Here is a 19407-nt window from a genome sequence, read left to right on the forward strand (position 1 = left end):
TAGCCATGTAGTTTCAATGGCCAGGTCATGATATTTTGTAATTTTTTCCAGTTCTTTTTTTTCAACTCTGGCTTCTCTTGGTACAGTGATATCAATAAACTGTACTCTTCGACCCTCAACAACCATGATATCTGGTGTGTTGTGTTCCAAATAATGATCTGTCTGTATTTGAAAGTCCCACAAGATCTTCACCTTCTCATTTTCAATGTTGGCTAGACAATGTTGGCTGGAGGGGCCGTGTGGGAGGACCTTCTCTGTGGCAGTTCTGGCTCTCTGGAACCAACTTTCCCCAGAGATCCACATGCTCCCCACCCTCCTGGCCTTCCAAAAGGCTGTGAAAATGTGGCTTTGCCGGCAGGCCTGGAGCCAGTGAACAGCCCTGGCTGAGTGGATATGAATGTGCTATTATTAATTATTTCAATATTATTTTATATTGTATATCACCCAGAGTCGGGTGGCTTATAAATCGTATAAACAAGGAAACACATAAATATATAAACAGACAAACAACTTTTCCACTTTTTAGGTGGTAGTTGTGGCACAGGTTCTAATGAAGCATCTGGGCTATGTAGTTGTGCCTCTGTTTGTAGTCTGTCTTGGCTATTTTCTTGCAGCCTCTGAGGATGTGATCAATTGTTTCATCACCTTCTTTGCAAAGTCAGTTGGCATAATAAACTGGACGCAGGCTGAACTGGACAATTTGGACAGAAAAACAAGAAAACTCATGACCATTCTCCATTTACTTCATCCTCATAATGATGTTGACAGACTATATCTTCCCAGAAAATCTGGTGGCAGAGGATTTTTACAAGTAAAACAAACAGTAGAAGAAGAAAGACATGCATTGGCAGAATATGTAAAAGAAATGAACAACCTGCATTGACTGAAGTAAACAACCAGAAGCTTTGAAAAGCACAGCAGACAAAGAATCAGTATAGGAAAACTGCAGTGCAAACCAGAGCCAACAACTGGTGCAATAAAACTTTGTATGGGCAGTTCTTCGACAAGATTGAAGGAAAAGTTCACAAGGAGAAGACCTGGTTATGGCTCACTAATGGAACACTGAAGAAGGAGATGGAAGATTTGATTCTTGTAGCCCAGGAACAAGCAATCAGAATAAATGTAATCAAGCCCAGGATCGAAAAATCAGACCCAAAATGTAGACTTTACAAAGAAACCATTGAAACAATTGATCACATCCTCAGAGACTGCAGGATAATTGCAAAGACAGACTACAAACAGAGCCACAACTACATGGCCCAGATGCTTCATTGGAACCTGTGCCACAACCACCATCTACCAGTGGTAAGAACTGGTGGGATCATAAATTTGAGAAAGTAGTTTAAAAAAAACATGCCAAAATTCTTTGGGACTTTCAAATTCAAACTAACAGGCTTTGGGAACACAATATACCAGACCTTATGATTGTGGAAAAGAAGGGGGCATGGATCATTGATGTCACCATACCAGATGATAGTCGAATTGATGAAAAACAACAAGAAAAACATAGACGATATCAGGATCTTAAAATCGAACTACGACGATCGTGGCATAAACCAGTAGAGGTGGTGCCAGTAGTAATCAGCACGCTAGGTGCTGTGCCAAAATACCTCAGCCAACATTTAAAAACAATGAACATTGACAAAATCATGAGCTGTCACTTGCAAAAGGCCACCGTACTTGCATGCGTGATATGAAAATACATCACACAGTCCTAGACACTTGGTAAGTGTTCAACTTGTGATATTGTGATACAAAATCCAGTATATAAATCTTGTTTGTTATGTATTACTGTTTTGTGTGAATAAAAGAATAATAATAATAACAACAATAATAATAATCCATTTCATATTTAATATCACACAAAATATAAGCAAAATCATACAAACTGATTACAAAGTTAGAAATGATCAAGTTGCTAAATACGTCCATTGATCATTATATAAAAAATATGACTTACCTCTATCCAAAAATTCATGGGAGCACAAAGTGAAAAAAGTTGTTTGTTTGTTTATGTGTTTATTTGTTCTTTTGTTTATGTGATTTATAAGCCAACCAACTCCTTCTTGACTCTGGGCAATATACAACAATATAAAACAATATAAAAATAATTTTGAAATCCTTAATTATAACACATTCATATCCATCAACCGGGGCTAAATGGTATGGTTCACCAGCTCCAGGCCTGCTGGCAAAGCCACATTTTCACAGACTTTTGGAAGGCCAGGAGGTTTGGGATCATGTGGATCTCTGGGGGAAGTTGGTTCCAGAGAGTCAGAACTGCTACAGAGAAAGCCCTCCCACGCGGCCCCACCAGCCAACATTGTCTAGCCGACATTTAAAATAGGAAGGTGAAGATCTTGTGGGACTTTCAAATACAGACAGATCGTCATTTGGAACACAACACATGAGATATTATGGTTGTCGAGGGATGAAGAGTACAGTTTATTGATATCACTGTATCAGGAGAAGCCAGAGTTGAAAAAAAAGAACTGGAAAAAATTACAAAATATCATGACCTGGCCATTGAAACTACATGGCTATGAATGAAACATATAACAGTGATACCCATTGTCAATGGGGCGCTTGGTACCATGTCCAAGAATTTCACAAAACATATCAAGAAGTTGCAGCTTCCTGTAATGCAGTATTTCTTAATTATTTTCTGTTCTGTCCCACATAGGAAGAAGTAAACCTCCCCCCCCCCAACTCTCTGCTGGAATGATTGTTTGCAATATTCAGCACATTTTCTCTGAAAAAACTGAAACAGCTTATCAGCATAATTGGGACATAATGTGTTTAAGTGGCACCTTAAATTTTTGGCTTCATGCTGTCTGCTGTCAACATTTTTAGACACAGTAAACATACTGGTCTTTCCGCATCTCCCACCATAGTCATAATGAAGCCAAGTGCTACATACCTTTCATCCTATTTCCTCATCTTAGCTTTTGCGAGATTTACATTTCTTTCATTATCTCCTTTTTTTCATCCCTGTTAAATAATTTTCCATGGTGTCTTTTACAGGTTTGTTATGTGCACTTCGTATCTCTTACTTTGTGCTGTGTGCTATTGTTTGGTGCAAAAAGTTGCTATTTCCTGTGGCAAAAAAAGCATGTTTCCCAGGGTCATGTGTCACCTTGGCATCGCTCCGCACCCTCTATTTGAGAAACACTGTGTGTAATAAAACCAGTGGAATTGCAAAAAAACTGCACTACTTGGAACAATGTTCCCTCTAATTTTTTTTCGGGGTGGGCAGAAAAGTATAGTGTCTGAGCGGCAGTCCCCTTGGGACTGGGTGGCATAGAAGTACAAACAAACAAACAAACAAACAAATCCCTTCTTTCTTATTAAAAGAAATTAATAATAAAACAAAACCAAACTCTATTACTATTAAAACTAAAACAACCAGCAAATCCAAAAACATAACTATTAATAAAAACAGGTGAGGGCTGGGGGGTTTTTCCTCTGTTATTATTTAAGTGCTTTTACCATATGCTTTAAATCAAGAGTCACTTCTCTCTCTGTTTCTCTCTCTTTCCTGTCAATCTCTGCCTCAATCATTTTCTCATTTCTCTTCCCCCCCTTTTCTATCTTTTCTCTCTCCCTCTCTCTTTCTTCCACTCCTCTCTCTCTCTTGCTTTCTTCCTCTCTCTCACTCTCTCTCACTCTTCCTTCCTCTCTCCTCTCTCTCACTCTTTCTTTCTTGCTCTCTCTCACTCTCTCTTCCTTCCTATCTTCTCTCTCTCTCTCTTTCTCTCTCTCCCTTCCTTTCTTTCTCTCTTCCTTCCACTTTTTTCTCTTTGTCCCTTTCTTTTCCTTCCTTCCCCTCTTCCCCTCCCTCTCTTTCTCCCTCTCTCCCTTTATATTTATCTCTTCCTTCCTCTCTTCCTCCCTTTCTCTCTCCCTCTCGTTCACTCTTCTCTCCCTTCCTTCCCTCCCTCCTTCTTTCCTCTCCTCTTTCCCTCCTTCTCTTTCCCTTCTTTCGCTCCACGTCTCCAGCGGGCAGCTGGCTTTGCTGACCAGCATAAGGCTCAAGCCAGCTGACCGGGAAAGCCAGGAAGGTCCTCCTGCCCCCCCAGCCGAAAACATAACTGAGGTCTGCCGCCACCAGCTTGAGCCTCCCGTTGCTCCACCCTGCTTTGCCTGTCATCCTGGACCTCCGTTGTGTTTTCGGGGGGGAGTGGCAGGAAAGCCCTGGGCTGGCCAGGAAAACAGTGCGCTTTTCAAATGCGCTGTTTTCTTGCAACTCTTTTCTGGGCAGGGGGGAGGGAGGGGGCCACTCCCCCCCCCATGAAAGAGGTGCAGGAAAGCAGCGTGTTTAAAAGGCGTGCTGCTTTCCTGGAAAGCTAGCTTTCCTGGCCAGCACAGGGCTTTCCCACCACTCCCCCCCAAAAACACAACGGAGGATGACAGGCAGGCCGAAGCGGGGTGGAGCTATGGGATGCTCAAGCAGGCAGCCTCCACGCTTTTCTTTCAGTGGAAGAGGAGGAGAGGGGGCAGATTGGGTGGGCAAGGGGCAGCGCCGTCTACTGCCAGCGCCTCCCCCCCGCCCCCCCTGTGGGCTGGCAGGGGGATGGGGAGTGTGCGCCCGTGGAAAAGGCTGCGCGGGGGGTATTTTGGGGCATGCGTGTGCATGCTCACGCGCGCAGCTTACGGGGAATGGTGACTTGGAACATCAGATATTTTAAGATGATACTTGGTTGATACCTAGGATGCTGCCAGCAACTCATATCAACCATTAGTACCAGTCACTGGTATTTGTGACACTTCTTTAAATGTTCAGTTGACTGAGTTTCATGTTTAATGAATAAAAGAGATAATAATAATAAAAAACAACCACCCACACCAAACAAGCTATTCCCATCTGTGGCAAGTTTAACTGTTTACAATGCTTTATTTGGCCAATCAAGGAATTTTCATATAGTAAGAAATAGCATGTAGTAAATGTGATAGCTTTACCATGTTGTTGTAAGTATTGGTATACAGTGATACCTCATCTTACGAACTTAATTGGTTCCAGGACGAGGTTCGTAAGGTAAAAAGTTTGTAAGATGAAACAATGTTTCCCATAGGAATCAATGGAAAAGCGATTAATGCATGCAAGCCCAAAACTCACCCCTTTTTCCAGCCGAAGCGCAGCATCGCAAAACACGGAAGTCCTCGAAACCCCACCTCCGGACTTCTGTGTTTTTGTGATGCTGCAATTTTGCTGAGGCTCCCCTCGCTGGGAAACCCCACCTCCAGACTTCCATTGCCAGCAAAGTGCCCATTTTTGCGCTGCTGGGATTCCTCTGCAGCATTGCAAAAACACGGAAGTCCGGAGGTGGTGTTTCCCATGGAGGGGAGCCTCAGAGGAATCCCAGCAGTGCAAAAACAGGCGCTTCACTGGCAACAGAAGTCCGGAGGTGGAGCATCCAATGGTGGTACCTTGGGTTTGTAAGGTGAATATAGTATGGAAGAAGAGGCAAAAAAAATCTTAAACCCCGGGTTTGTATCTCGAAAAGTTTGTATGACGAGGGGTTTGTAAGACGAGGTATCACTGTATTTATTTTATAGGAAATATGCCATTAAAACTTTCTTGCATTTGTTTCTGTTCTGTGTTTTGCCAGGCTTTATTGATTTTATTGTGGAACCTACTTTCACTGTGCTGACTGATATGACTGAGAAGATTGTAACACCTCTCATTGAGGAAGCTTCTAACTCTGGTATGGCAGGATTTAGGCAAAACAGGTCAGTAATCTTATATATTTATTGTAGAATGTTCCTCTTTAAGGTGTGTGTTTTGTTTGTGGTTGTGGTTGTAAGTGTGTATAAATATTTTATTTTTCTGGGGTAAAGAAAGAGTGTTCAAGTCGCATGTGATATAATGATCAAGAAATTATCCAAGTTGACCAGGTTAATAAGACTATTACAAGAATAATGTTAGGAAGAAGAGAAATATCTTGAGATGGTTATGATAAATACTTTGGGATTATTTTCTGGACCAGGTACATGTATATGTTATCTTCTCTTGATATTAAATCTTATTCCAAATAATATAATTGTAGTTATAAAACAGATATAATATTTAAAATAGTATCTAATTTATGTGACAGTAAAGCTAAATATATTTTCCCACTTTTCATTATGAAAACAATTTGATTTATTCACTACAAGCATCACTTTTAGGCTAGATGCCTTCTGCAATCCAGACTCTTTTTTTTCTTTGCCTAAATTAAAATCTGAGTAAATCAGAATATGCAGTGTTTGGATTGTCTTATCATCAACTCCATGTCTCTACGATCCCACTTTGTCAGCAGTTCAGCTGATTTCCAGTTCAGCTAACATTCAACTACAAATGGGATCGAGTTGGAAGCAGACTGTTTTTCCATTGGTGGGAACTTCTGTCCTTTCTCCTGTGCTTTTCTCTCTCTTCACAGAGGTTCCATTACAGAGACATCATGATGTGTAGTTATTATTTCACCATATAGTTATTTTAATTTGTAAACAGAGGAGTGGATGTGAGAAGGGTTTAAAAGTATTTTTCAGGGTTTGGTGAGTAAAAACTATAGTAAAGTGGGAGGAGCTCCAACTTTAAAAAAATGACAAGGAGTATTCACATGTATCAAAACAAAAGTGAAAATGAGAAGAAAATGGTAATGTCACTTAATATTTCTTAGCAATTAAAATTCCATTAATGTTATACTTGCAATCCCAGTTTGAATAGCTTTAGCCCCTCAGAAGTCAAAAGATCAAGTGTCAAGAGCACTGGGTCAGAAGGAAATGCTTCACTCAACTGTTCCATCCTCACTGTGAACTTCAAATGTTTTAAAACCACCTGGACAGAAGTAGTGCAACAAAACCGAGAAAAGTGGAAAGCCCAAGAAATCAAAGGTAACAAAAACAGTACTGGAAGATAATTTGTACCAAAGTGATTTATAATATGGACAGGCTTGTGAACATGCATATAAAAGAAAGGTTTCTAAAGATATTTGGAGGTTTCTGGTGGGACATTTGTGTGAACCACAATTAAAAGGATTTCAGTGGGAGTACTACTTGATCACATCTTACCATATCTAATTCTTGCAATGATATAAGAGACATGAAATGAAAGACTAAGAGGAGACTGTCTACTTCCTGATAGATACTTAAGCTAACCATCTCAATACTAGAAAAAAATAATACTGTGAATAATTTTTTCTCTATATTATGGAAATCAGTTTCCTTGTACAGTGGCACCTCTACTTAAGAACTTAATTCATTCTGTGACCAGGTTCTTAAGTAGAAAAGTTTGTAAGTATTATATTTTATTGATTTTAAAATACACACACAACATACAACAAGTGCTCAGTGATTTGTGCCCACCACCAGACACCATTCACACCCCTCCACCAAAATGGGGCACATCTTATATATACCATTTTTAACTCAGGAAAATATCTCTATTTACATATTATAAAGTGATTCCAATTTATTCCTTGTAGCTTGGTCTCGAATTCTACTAACCATACTATCCTCTTACCTTGTCCCATCGTCCCATCAGTTCTCACAAATTAATTTCATTAGCCGAGTTCATCCTCTTGTCCATAATCTCAAATTGAATATGATCCACCATGTACTGGTACCAATTTTGTATTGTCCATTTTGTCGCATCCTTCCAACCCAAAACTATTACCGCCTGAGCGCCTTCTATGCTGCTTGTTTTATTTCTCTAAATTCTCCCATCTCATTGCTTTTAACTAATATAGTGGTACCTCTTCTTAAGAACTTAATTCGTTCTGTGACCAGGTTCTTAAGTAGAAATGTTCTTAAGTAGAAGCCATTTTTCCCATAGAAATCAATGTAAAAGCAAATAATACATGCAAATCCATTAGGAAAGAAATAAAAGCTCAGAATTTGGGTGGGAGGAGGAGGAAGAAGAAGAGGAGGAGGACAGTTGCTGCCGAAGGAAGAAGGTGAGGTGAGGTGAATCAAAAAAATCCAAAACTTTAAGCCTTTTTTTTTTTTTTTTAAAGAGGGACTCTGAGGCGATGAGGAGGAGTATACGCTTCCAATACACCCGGCGCGAGGCTGCCTCCCATACACTGCCTCCCATACACTGGCTGCTGCTGCTGCTACCTGCTGCCTCTTCCTTCCCATGCTGAAGGGCTTCCCTCTCTTTTCAATCAGTTGCTTTGTAGCCAGTGCTTTTCCTTCACTGTGGTGACTCCTGCCCAGAGTGAAGGGAGAGTTTCTTTTCTCTGGGCACTGGCACAAGCTCCCAGAGAAAGGAAAATGCTTTGTTTGTTCTGGACTGCCAAAGCCTCCTTAAGTGCCACCAAAAGGCTCCTCTGGCAGCCCAGATGGTCAGGATTAAAGGGGGAATGGCAAGCAATAGGACAGGGGACCGAAGGCACTCTAGTGCACTTGTACTCACCCCTTACTGACCTCTTAGGAATCTGGATAGCTCAACCGTGGATAATCTAAGGGTGAAGTGTTGGGGGTGTGGGGATGACACTATGGAGTCCCGTAATGAGTTCCACGCTTCAAAAACTCGGTTACGGAAGTTGTATTTTTTACAGTCAAGTTTGGAGTGGTTAATATTAAGTTTAAATCTGTTGTGTGCTCTTGTGTTGTTGCGGTTGAAGCTGAAGTAGTCACCGACAGGCAGAACATTGCAGCATATGATCTTGTGGACAATACTTACATCATGTTTAAAGCATCTTAGTTCTAAGCTTTCCAGGCCCAGGATTGAAAGTCTAGTCTCATCGGGTATTCTGTTTTGAGTGGAGGAGTGAAGAGCTCTTCTGGTGAAGCATCTTTGGACATTTTCAAGGGTGTTAATGTCTGAGATGCGATATGGGTTCCAAACAGATGAACTGTATTCGAGGATGGGTCTAGCAAAAGTTTTTTAAGCTCTGGTAAGTAGTGAGAGATTGCCAGAGCAGAAGCTACATAGGATTAGGTTTACAACTCTTGAAGCCTTCTTGGCTATGTTGTTCCAGTGGGCTTTGGCACTTAAGTCTTTTGTTATTAGAATACCGAGGTATTTAACCGAGTGGGAGTTATCTGTGATAATTTGATTATTCAGTTCATATTTGGAGTTCAGATCTTTTTCCCAATGTGTAGGACAGAGCATTTGCTGCTTGAGATTTGGAGTTGCCTTGTGTTAGACCACTCAGAAACAGAGTTCAGGTCTTTTTGGAGAGTAGTTGTGTTATCGGTGGTGTTGAAGAGTTTTACATCATCAGCAAAGAGGACACAGTTGCTTGTGATGTAATTGCAAGGGTCATTGATGTAGAGAATGAAGAGCATTGGTCCCAGTACACTACCTTGGGGGACACCACTTTTAACAGGGACGGGGAGGGATATGGTGCTTCCTATTTTGACCACTTGTTGTCTGTTTGACAGGAATGCTGTAATCCAGCTGTGGAGGAATCCTGAGATGCCATAGTATTTGAGTTTTATATGTAATTTGTCGTGGACCACTGAATCAAAGGATTTGCAGAAGTCGATATAAATTGCATCTATAGATTTCCCTTTATCTAGATGAGTTGTCTATATATTTTTGCAGTGGAGGAGCTGCAGGTTGCAGGATAGTTTTTTTCTGAATCCAAATTGTTTGTTATAGAGCAAACTATTAGTTTCTAGATGGAGAGTAATTGATTTGTTTATATTTGGAGATATTTTTATTTAATTTGGTGTAGAATTAATTATCTAGTTTTATCGGTATCGTTTGGAAGAGGTAGAGGAATTTTGGTAGAATTGTCATTTTTATCGTTGCTACTCTTCATAATAAAGAAATTTGGAGTTTATTCCAATCAGTTAATTGCTTCTCTGTTGTTTTCAGTAGTGCCTCTTAATTGTTTTCTTTAATTGTACTACATTTTTTTGTTAATGTAGAAACATACAAACATAGAAGACTGACGGCAGAAAAAGACCTCATGGTCCATCTAGTCTGCCCTTATACTATTTCCTGTATTTTATCTTACAATGGATATATGTTTATCCCAGGCATGTTTAAATTCAGTTACTGTGGATTTACCAACCACGTCTGCTGGAAGTTTGTTCCAAGGATCTACTACTCTTTCAGTAAAATAATATTTTCTCATGTTGCCTTTGATCTTTCCCCCAACTAACTTCAGATTGTGTCCCCTTGTTCTTGTGTTCACTTTCCTATTAAAAATACTTCCCTCCTGAACCTTATTTAACCCTTTAACATATTTAAATGTTTCGATCATGTCCCCCCTTTTCCTTCTGTCCTCCAGACTATACAGATTGAGTTCATTAAGTCTTTCCTGATACGTTTTATACTTAAGACCTTCCACCATTCTTGTAGCCCGTCTTTGGACCCGTTCAATTTTGTCAATATCTTTTTGTAGGTGAGGTCTCCAGAACTGAACACAGTACTCCAAATGTGGTCTCACCAGCACTCTATTTAAGGGGATCACAATCTCCCTCTTCCTGCTTGTTATACCTCTAGCTATGCAGCCAAGCATCCTACTTGCTTTTCCTACCGCCCGACCACACTGCTCACCCATTTTGAGACTGTCAGAAATCACTACCCTTAAATCCTTTTCTTCTGAAGTTTTTGCTAACACAGAACTGCCAATGCAATACTCAGATTGAGGATTCCTTTTCCCCAAGTGTATTATTTTACATTTGGAAACATTAAACTGCAGTTTCCATTGCTTTGACCATTTATCTAGTAAAGCTAAATCATTTACCATATTACAGACACCTCCAGGAATATCAACCCTATTGCACACTTTAGAGTCATCGGCAAATAAGCAAACCTTCCCTACCAGACCTTCCCCTATGTCACTCACAAACATATTAAAAAGAATAGGACCCAGAACAGACCCTTGTGGCACACCGCTTGTAACCTGTATCTGCTCAGAATAATCGCCATTAACAATAACTCTCTGATGTCTACGCTTCAGCCAGCTTGAAATCCACTGAACTATCCAGGGATTAAGTCCAATCTTCACTAATTTATCTATCAGCTCTTTATGTGGAACCGTATCAAAAGCTTTGCTGAAGTCCAGATAGGCAATATCCATGGCACCACCTTGATCCAACACCTTTGTGACATAGTCAAAGAAATCAATGAGATTAATCTGATATGATTTGCCTTCAGTAAAGCCATGCTGATTTGGGTCCAATAAGTTATTGTTTTTAAGGTGCTGATTTATCCTCTTTTTGAGTAGAGTCTCCATCATTTTAACTATAACTGATGTCAAGCTAACTGGCCTGTAGTTACCAGCTTCTTCTCTACTGCCCTTCTTGTGGATAGGCACAACACTGGCCATTCTCCAATCCTCAGGAACATCTCCTGTTAACAGGGATTGGTTAAACAAATCAGTCAGGGGGGTAGCAATGACAGATCTGAGTTCTTTAAGAACTCTGGGGTGGATGCCATCTGGACCCATTGCCTTATTTATCTTTAATCGTTCAAGTTCTTCTACGACATCGGCTTCTAAGATCACTGGAGCTGAATCCGTACAACTGGAAGCAATGCTATATCCCTCTATAGTATTATTTTGTAAGGTGTCTTTTGAGAAAACTGAACAGAAGTAGCTATTGAAATGGTCAGCGATCTCCTTATTCCCATCAATGCATGTATTATTCCCGGTACTAAGCTTTGTGATGCTGCAGTTTTTCTTCTTCCTATCACTAATATATCTGAAGAAGGTTTTATCCCCCTTCTTTACAGATTTTGCAATTTCTTCCTCTTTTGAAGCTTTAGCAGCATATATTATCTGTTTTGCCTCCTTCTGTCTCATTTTATACACCTCTCTATCAGCTATACTTCCAGACTCTTTATACCTCCTATAGGCAGCCTTTTTTCATTGACTATAGCCCTTACATCATTGCTAAACCATAGCGGTTTCTTTTTCCTTTTACCTTTAGTTATTTGCTTTACATAAAGTCTTGTGGCTTTTAAGATGGCCTTTTTTAATACAGTCCACTGGGTGCTCGCTCCTGCCATTTTATCCCTCCCCTTTAATTCATTATTTAAATATTCCCCCATTGCATTAAAATTTGTTTTTCTGAAATCCAATACTTTGGTTGCAGTATAGGATTGCTTACAATCAGTTTTTACATCAAACCACAAACATAGATGGTCACTGCAACCTAAATTTTCTCACACCTTGACCTCTGAAACCCAATTCCCATTCGTAAAAACTAAATCTAGAATATTCTCCCCTCTAGTTGGTGTCTTAACTAGCTGTGCCAGAGCTGCTCCTGTAAAGGCCTCTACTATATTCTTACTTTTGCATGTAAGGGCACTGGGGATATTCCAGTCAATATCAGGCATGTTGAAATCACCCATAACCACAATATCTCCCTTTACTGCCATTAGGGTAATTTCATCCACCATCTTGTTGTCATGTTCCTCAGATTGCCCTGGAGGCCTAGAGATCACCCCAATTCTAATGACAGAACCATCTTTATTTTGCATGCAAATCCAGAGGGTCTCCAGATCTTTACATGTATTTTGAATTAGTATTGTTTTTAGACTTTCTTTAACATAAATGGCTACTCCACCTCCCCTTCTCTCTATTCTATCCTTCCTATACAGTGTATATCCTGGTATGGATATTTCCCATTCATTAGAATCCTTAAACCATGTCTCAGTTATGGCAACCAGATCCAAATTATCTCTAGATATTATGGCCATTAACTCACAGAGCTTGTTGCTCAAGCTTCGAGCATTCGTGCACATTACCTGAAGAAAATTATTTTCATTATTAATTTGCCCCTTATCATCAACAACTACATCTATTTTATTTGCAGCTCCCTTTTCATAAGCTTCCAGAAACTGATTTATCCGCATTGATCGGGGACAGAAATCATCCACATCTCTGTCCCCTTTACCTAGTTTAAATGCCTGTCAAAAAAAGTTCTGAATTCCTCACTGAGCACCTGGGTACCTCTGTATGATGGATGCAAACCATCCCTCTTAAACAAGTCCCTATTAGACCACCTACTGACACTATGAATTACATAGCCAAAACCTTCAGCTTTACACCACTGCCTTAACCACACATTAAACTCTCTGATACAAGTTGTTTTATCCTCCTGGCCACAAACCGGTAACACCTCTGAGAAAGTCACTGAATCAGTTATTTTACCCAGCTCCACACTTAGACATTGAAAATCTCTTTTTACTACATTAACATTTCTCTGGGACAAATCATTTGTGCCAAGATGCACCACCACATCAACGTTATTACCTTTACTCACAGCCTTGACAATATTTGTAATCCGCCTCCTGTCCCTGCTGGCAGTGGCTCCTGGGAGACACCTCATCACATTCACCACATCCTTACTCTGTCCCAAGTCAACACCTCTAACAATCGAGTCACCCACAAGAAAATGTGTCCTCTTTTTATTTCTACTAACTGCACTTGGTTTGGTGACACTATGCACCTCATTTACAACAACTTCTCCTTTGAACATCCCCTCATTCTCCGCCTGAGGGGCCTTGCTAATACCTACAACATCCTTACTATTTAAATCCGCAAGAACATTATAAGAATTGGATACAGAGAGACCAAAATTGCTAATGTAATACCTAGATATTTAACCTTTTTAGAGATTTTAATTTCCAACGTATCTTCTAGATTTTTTCTTGTTCTTTATTCATGTTTTGGTTATAATTTTAGTTTTTTGCATGTTTATTTTTAGTCCTGCTACCGTACCAAATTCCTCTATCTTCTCCATTATATGTTTCCGTGATTCCATTGGGTTTTCTAATATAAAGACTAAATCATCTGCACATGCCTGCAGTTTAAATTCCTGTTTTTTAATTTTCAGCCCTCGTATTTTTGGATTTGACCTAATCTGAGTTAACATTGTCTCAGTAGCTAAGATATACAATAAAGGAGATAGTGGACATCCTTTTTCAATTTGGAATTTTTCAGTTGAGTTCCCATTAATTGTGATTCTTGCGTATTGCTTTTGGTAGATAGTTTCAATCATTGTAATAAATTTAGAGCCAAATTTCATTTGTTTTGTCAATTCCTTCATAAATTCCCAGTTCAAATTATCAAACGCTTTTTGAGCATCTAGAAAAATGAGGGCCATTTGTTTTTTAGAGTGCATTTCATAAAATTCTAAGACGTCCAAGATTGTCCTTGTATTGTTACTGATAAATCTACCAGGTAGGAAACCATTTTGGTCAGAGTGTATCCTGTTGTTTAGAATTGGTTTTAATCTGTTTGACATGATACTCATGAATATTTTGTAGTCTACATTCAGTAGAGATATGGGTCTGTAATTTTGTATTTTATGTTTATCTGTTTTGCTTTTTGGTATTAGGCTCATTGTTGCTTTTGTCCAGGAATTGGGTGTTAATCCTTTTTCTAATACCTCATTGTATACCGTCAATAGAAGTTCTCCTAAGCTAATGATGAATTCCTTATAGAATTCCCTGGGGATGCCATCGGGGCCTGGTGATTTGTTGTTTTTCAAGTTCCTTATTACATGTTCTAATTCTATCATCGTAATTTCCTTGTTTAGTATTCTTCTTTCACTATCTATATCCGTTTCTGTTATATATGTTTTTTGATCTTCTATTGATTTAACTTCTTTTTTATATAGTTCTTTATAGTAATTGATAGTGATTTGTTTTTTTGCCTCTATTGTGGAGTGTTTGCTTCCTTTGTCATCTTCTAGGAATTGAATATATCCTTCTTCTTCTTTTTTGAGTTTATAAGCTAGCCATCTACCAGGTTTGTTTGCGTTTTCAAAATAATATTGCTTAGCCTTTTTTAATTTCAACACTATTTCATCCTGTGTTATTAAATTAATTTGGTGTCTAAGTTTGTCTTTTTCCTCTTTTAATTCCTCGTTTAATATGTCTTTTTGCAAATCTATTTCTATTTGTTTAATTTTTGTTTGATACTCTTTAATTTGTTGGGTTTTAGTTTTCTTTAATTTAGCAGAAAGTGATATTGTCACTCCTCTTATGTACGCTTTCATAGTGTCCCATAAATTCTGTATGGAAGTTTCTTCATTCCAATTGTCATGAAGAAAAAAAATTAATTCCTTTTTTATGTGCTCAATATAATCTTTTTCTTTGAGTAGTATCTGATTTAAAGACCATTGTAGAAAATCTTTTTTGGGTTCTTTTATTTTAATTATGATTGGGTGGTGGTCTGCCCATATATTGGGTCCAATTTCAACTTCTTCTATACAATTGTCCAAGCCATAATCTCCCCAAGCCATGTCAATCCTTGACCACGATTTTGTGGTGGTGAAAAGAAAGTGTATTCCCTTTTTCCCGGGTGTCTTTCTCTCCATAAATCTAATAGTTGGAATTCCCTCACCATTTCAAAGAATTTATTTGGTAAGGTTTTCCTATCTTGGGTTTTCCTGTTTGCTGTTTTGTAGTCTTTTTGTGTATTATGAATTGCGTTAAAATCTCCTATAATACATATATTTTTTCCTCCTAATTGTGTTATTTGATCAGTTATTTTTTGGTAAAATTCTGTCTGGTTTGAGTTTGGGGCATATATCACCATAAAGACTGCTAATTTCTGTCCAATTTTAATTTTCAAATTAAGAATTCTTCCTTCCGGATCTGCATATATTAATTCAGGTTGTAATATCTCTTTGGCATAAATTGCTATACCTCTTTTTTGTGTGTCTGCTAAAGCAGTAAATAGTTTCCCTAGTTTTTTATTTTGTAGTAGATTTCGGTCTTGATTCCTAATATGGGTTTCCTGCATACATATTATATCTGCCTCTTCTTTCTGTAGTTTATTCATCGTTTGTTTTCTTTTAATAAGGGAGTTTAAACCATTTATATTAACTGAAAAGATTTTGAGGTTTTTCATTTTTTCCCCTTTCCCCCCTTTCAGTTATTTGTTTATTTCTTTATTTATTTGTTTGTTGTTGTTCTTTTTCCTTCTTATTGTTATTTTTCTTTCTTATTCTTATTGTTTTTTCGCTGCAGCTCTTGTTGTCACTCTTTCTTCCTTTCTTGGACTATGATTTTTCTCTCTTTCGTCGCTTACTTGCCTCTGTTCTCTTTCTCCCTGTCTGGTCTGAGATCTTACTTCGGAACCGCTTTCATTCTCTCCTTCTAGGTATTGAAATACAAAGTTGTCCGCTTTTTCAAATGAGTCTACCTTGATTTTTTTTACCTTTCCAGGATATTAACAGTCCCTCTGGTATTAACCACCTGAATGGTATCTCTTTTCTCATCAGTTTTGCTGTTAAGAAATGGAAATCCTTACGTCTCTCTCTGATTCTTTTAGGTACTTGTTTTAGTGTGATTATCTCTTTGTCATTACACATTATCTGCTCATTTCTGGTACATCTGTAGATTTCATCTCTCACTGTTTTTTTTGTGAAGCGTATATGTACCTCTCTTGGGACTCTGTTTTTCTTTGCGTAATTAGTCTGAATTCTGTAGACCTCATCTATATGGTTTCTCACTTCATCTTCATCTAATTGTAAATTGTCTGTTAATATCTTCACCATTTTACTTGGTAGATCTTCTTCTGCTTGTTCTGGTACATTTTGAAAACGGAGAAAATACAAGGGTTTTTCCATTTCTAACACTGCAATTGCACCCTTTAGCTCTTTATTTGCCACTTTCAGTCTTTCTTCTGCGTGTACATTATGGTAGTCAGTTTTGACTATGTTAGCTTCCATATTTTTAATCCTTTGTTCATGGTTGTTAATTGCATCTTCCATTCTTGCCTCTAATCCCTCAATATTCCCCGCCATTTTATCAAAGTTCTTGTTAGTTTCTTCCTGGTTTCTTTTCATTGTTTCTTGTGTTATGGTTGTTATAAATTCTTGTATAAGTTCAAGTGAGGCCTGTATCAAATGAAGAGTTGGTAACTGACTCTGTTTGTCTATAGTTGCCATCTCCGTGTTTAATTTAGAGCTTGAGACATTTGGACTTCATGCTGGAGTTGTTTTTTTTAGTGTTTTGGTAAAAGTTGTTGACATACTTAAAGAAATATTCCACGTTTTTCTTAATGTGTTCTCCTTGTTACTTACTGTTTAAAAGTGTAGCGTAAGTAAAATATCTACCTTGTGCTTATTTAATTGTCAGTTGCTAAGGTGTAAGTATTTTAAGACAATTATTTTAATTGTGTTTTTCTCTTATCCACCTAGCTGCACAGTATCCTCAAAAGTATAATTAATATTTGTAAATAGTAAATAGTAAATAATAAATAATATATTAATAGGTGTTATCTATAAATATAAATTACTATGAGTCTAATAAAATTGTTAATGCAAATTATCAGTTACACTATCACTCAAATCACATAATATTCACAAATTCATCTAAATGTGTTTACTATTAAATCTTAAATATTGGATATATTAAATATATTTCTAAATTTATTTGGTTGTGTTTGAATTTAAATTGTATATATCTATATGTCTGAGCCGTCCCTCAGTACTGTCTCAGACCATTTCTTTTTTCTTTTTCTATTTCCTCATACTATAGTGTCTGAAAATATCAAATATCCAATCTCAACTGTAACAATATACCATAGATAATGATAGTTATACGTTCTTATATTACCAATGTGGTTTCACAGACTAACGTTTCAAATCCTCAAATAATTCACTACTCAATAATCACTTTGACCACTAATCAGGTTAATTCCTTGTCAAATTTCAATTCATCAAATAATTAAAATGCCCAATAAATAAATCAGTTAAATAATTAAATCACTTATATAATTAAATAAATCAATTTATCAGCTTATCAGTATCATAGATATACAGTGGTACCTCGTGATACGAACTCCTTGCCATACAAACAATCTGAGATACGAACCTGGGGTTCGGAAATTTTTTGCCTCTTGTTACGAACTTTTTCCATCTTATGAACCCGCCGCCGCCACCGAGAAGCCCCGCCGTCTGGCTGTCACTTTTTGAAACAGCCTTGGGGCTTCTCCGTGTCCTCCCGAACCCGAACGCCAAACCCGAACTTTGGCCGAAGTTCCGGGTTCAGCATTCAGGAGGCCGCCGAGAAGCCCCACCACCCGGCTGTCGCCTTTTGGAACAGCCGGCGGGCTTCTCGGAGTTGTCCTGAATGCCGAACCGGGAAGTTCGGCAAAAGTTTGGGGTCGGCGTTCGGGTTCAGGAGGACGCTGAGAAGCCCCGCTTCCCGGCTATTAGCTTTTCAAAAGAGCCGCGGAGCTGTCGGGCCGGTCAGGAGGCTGGAAACGAGGTGGGGAATCCCAAAAGGGAATTCCATGGGCGGAGCTTTGATGTCACAAAGAGGTCCTTCCTGGCCGGCCAAAATGTTCAGTCGGCTCGTCGTTGTCCCTGCTGGCTGACTCCTCATAATTTCACAATTTCACACCCCTCGACTTTCTTTCCAAACCCAAAAAAGGCAAAACAAGCTGACAATATCTTCTTCTTCTTTTTCTCTCACACCACCGCATTGAATTTCACTGGATTCCTTGTAACCTCTGACCACCGCCCCACTCTCAGTCACTCCGAACTCTGTATCTCCGTCGCTCCGTCTTCATTGCTCCATCTCCTTCCTTCCTTCTAGGGCTGTTCGATGTTCTGACAGCTCCACTGGGCTGCACCCCAGCAAACACTCAGGAAGCGCCTCAGGAAACTCAGTTCACCTCTCTCCGCACTTTCCACTTTCCTTCTTCTCTCGCTATCTGCCGTCCGCCATTCACTTCTGCTCACCAACTTCAACTTCCTTTTGCTTTCTCTTGTCTTTGCTCTGTTCTCAACGCTCATCGCTTTTCTGCACTTCAAGAGGCTCACAACCCTTCAAAAAGATCACCGAAATCACACCTCTAGTTTGAGTAAGTAGGTTGTAGCTGTAATTTGCCATTTTCGCTGATACTACCATTTGTACTTTTTGACTTCTCCGATGTTCGCTTGGCATGCTGGGCCTTCGGGCTGATGGAGAACCTCAGCTTTTTCCTCCAACTGGTCATGGGGATTATGCTTCTTATTGGGGGGTGGTTGCAACCTAATACCATTACCGCTTGGGCACTTTCCAATGCTGCGGCTTTGATTTCCTTGAATTCTCCTAATTCCCTATATTTAATTAAAATTGCTATTTCTTTTGTAATTATCCAGTTAATGTTTAACATTTTGTTAATTTCGTTCTGCACTACATTCCAAAATTTCTGAATTTCTGCACACTCCCAGAGCATATGTATAAAAATTCCCTTTTCCTGGCACCCATGCCAACATTTACCCTTCTCTTTCCCCTGGAAGTGTGCAATTTGTACTGGTGTATAGTACCATTTATGTAAAATTTTCCTTCTCATCTCTCTAACTCTCGTATTTTTAATCTTATATATATTTTCTATTATTTCTTTCATTTCCCCTTCATCTATTAGTAAGTCGTCTTGCCAGCATCTTGTCAAACTTTTTGTTACTTCCTCTTCCATCTGCAATAGCATTCTGTATATATTGCCGGCTTGTGCTTTG

At 38.8% G+C, this 19407-nt stretch overlaps 1 protein-coding gene across 1 annotated transcript in view; it reads left to right on the forward strand.

The window, feature by feature from the left end:
- PDE1C (phosphodiesterase 1C) overlaps positions 1–19407 on the forward strand; it is a 671297-nt gene that overhangs the window by 560952 nt on the left and 90938 nt on the right. Inside the window, exons 15-16 of the mRNA XM_070726332.1 lie at positions 5610–5730; positions 6698–6873. Of these exons, the coding sequence (XP_070582433.1) occupies positions 5610–5730; positions 6698–6873 (297 nt within the window). The remainder of the gene's footprint in view (positions 1–5609; positions 5731–6697; positions 6874–19407) is intronic.

Source organism: Erythrolamprus reginae, chromosome Z (assembly GCF_031021105.1).
Source record: "Erythrolamprus reginae isolate rEryReg1 chromosome Z, rEryReg1.hap1, whole genome shotgun sequence".
Taxonomy (NCBI): Eukaryota; Metazoa; Chordata; class Lepidosauria; order Squamata; family Dipsadidae; genus Erythrolamprus; species Erythrolamprus reginae.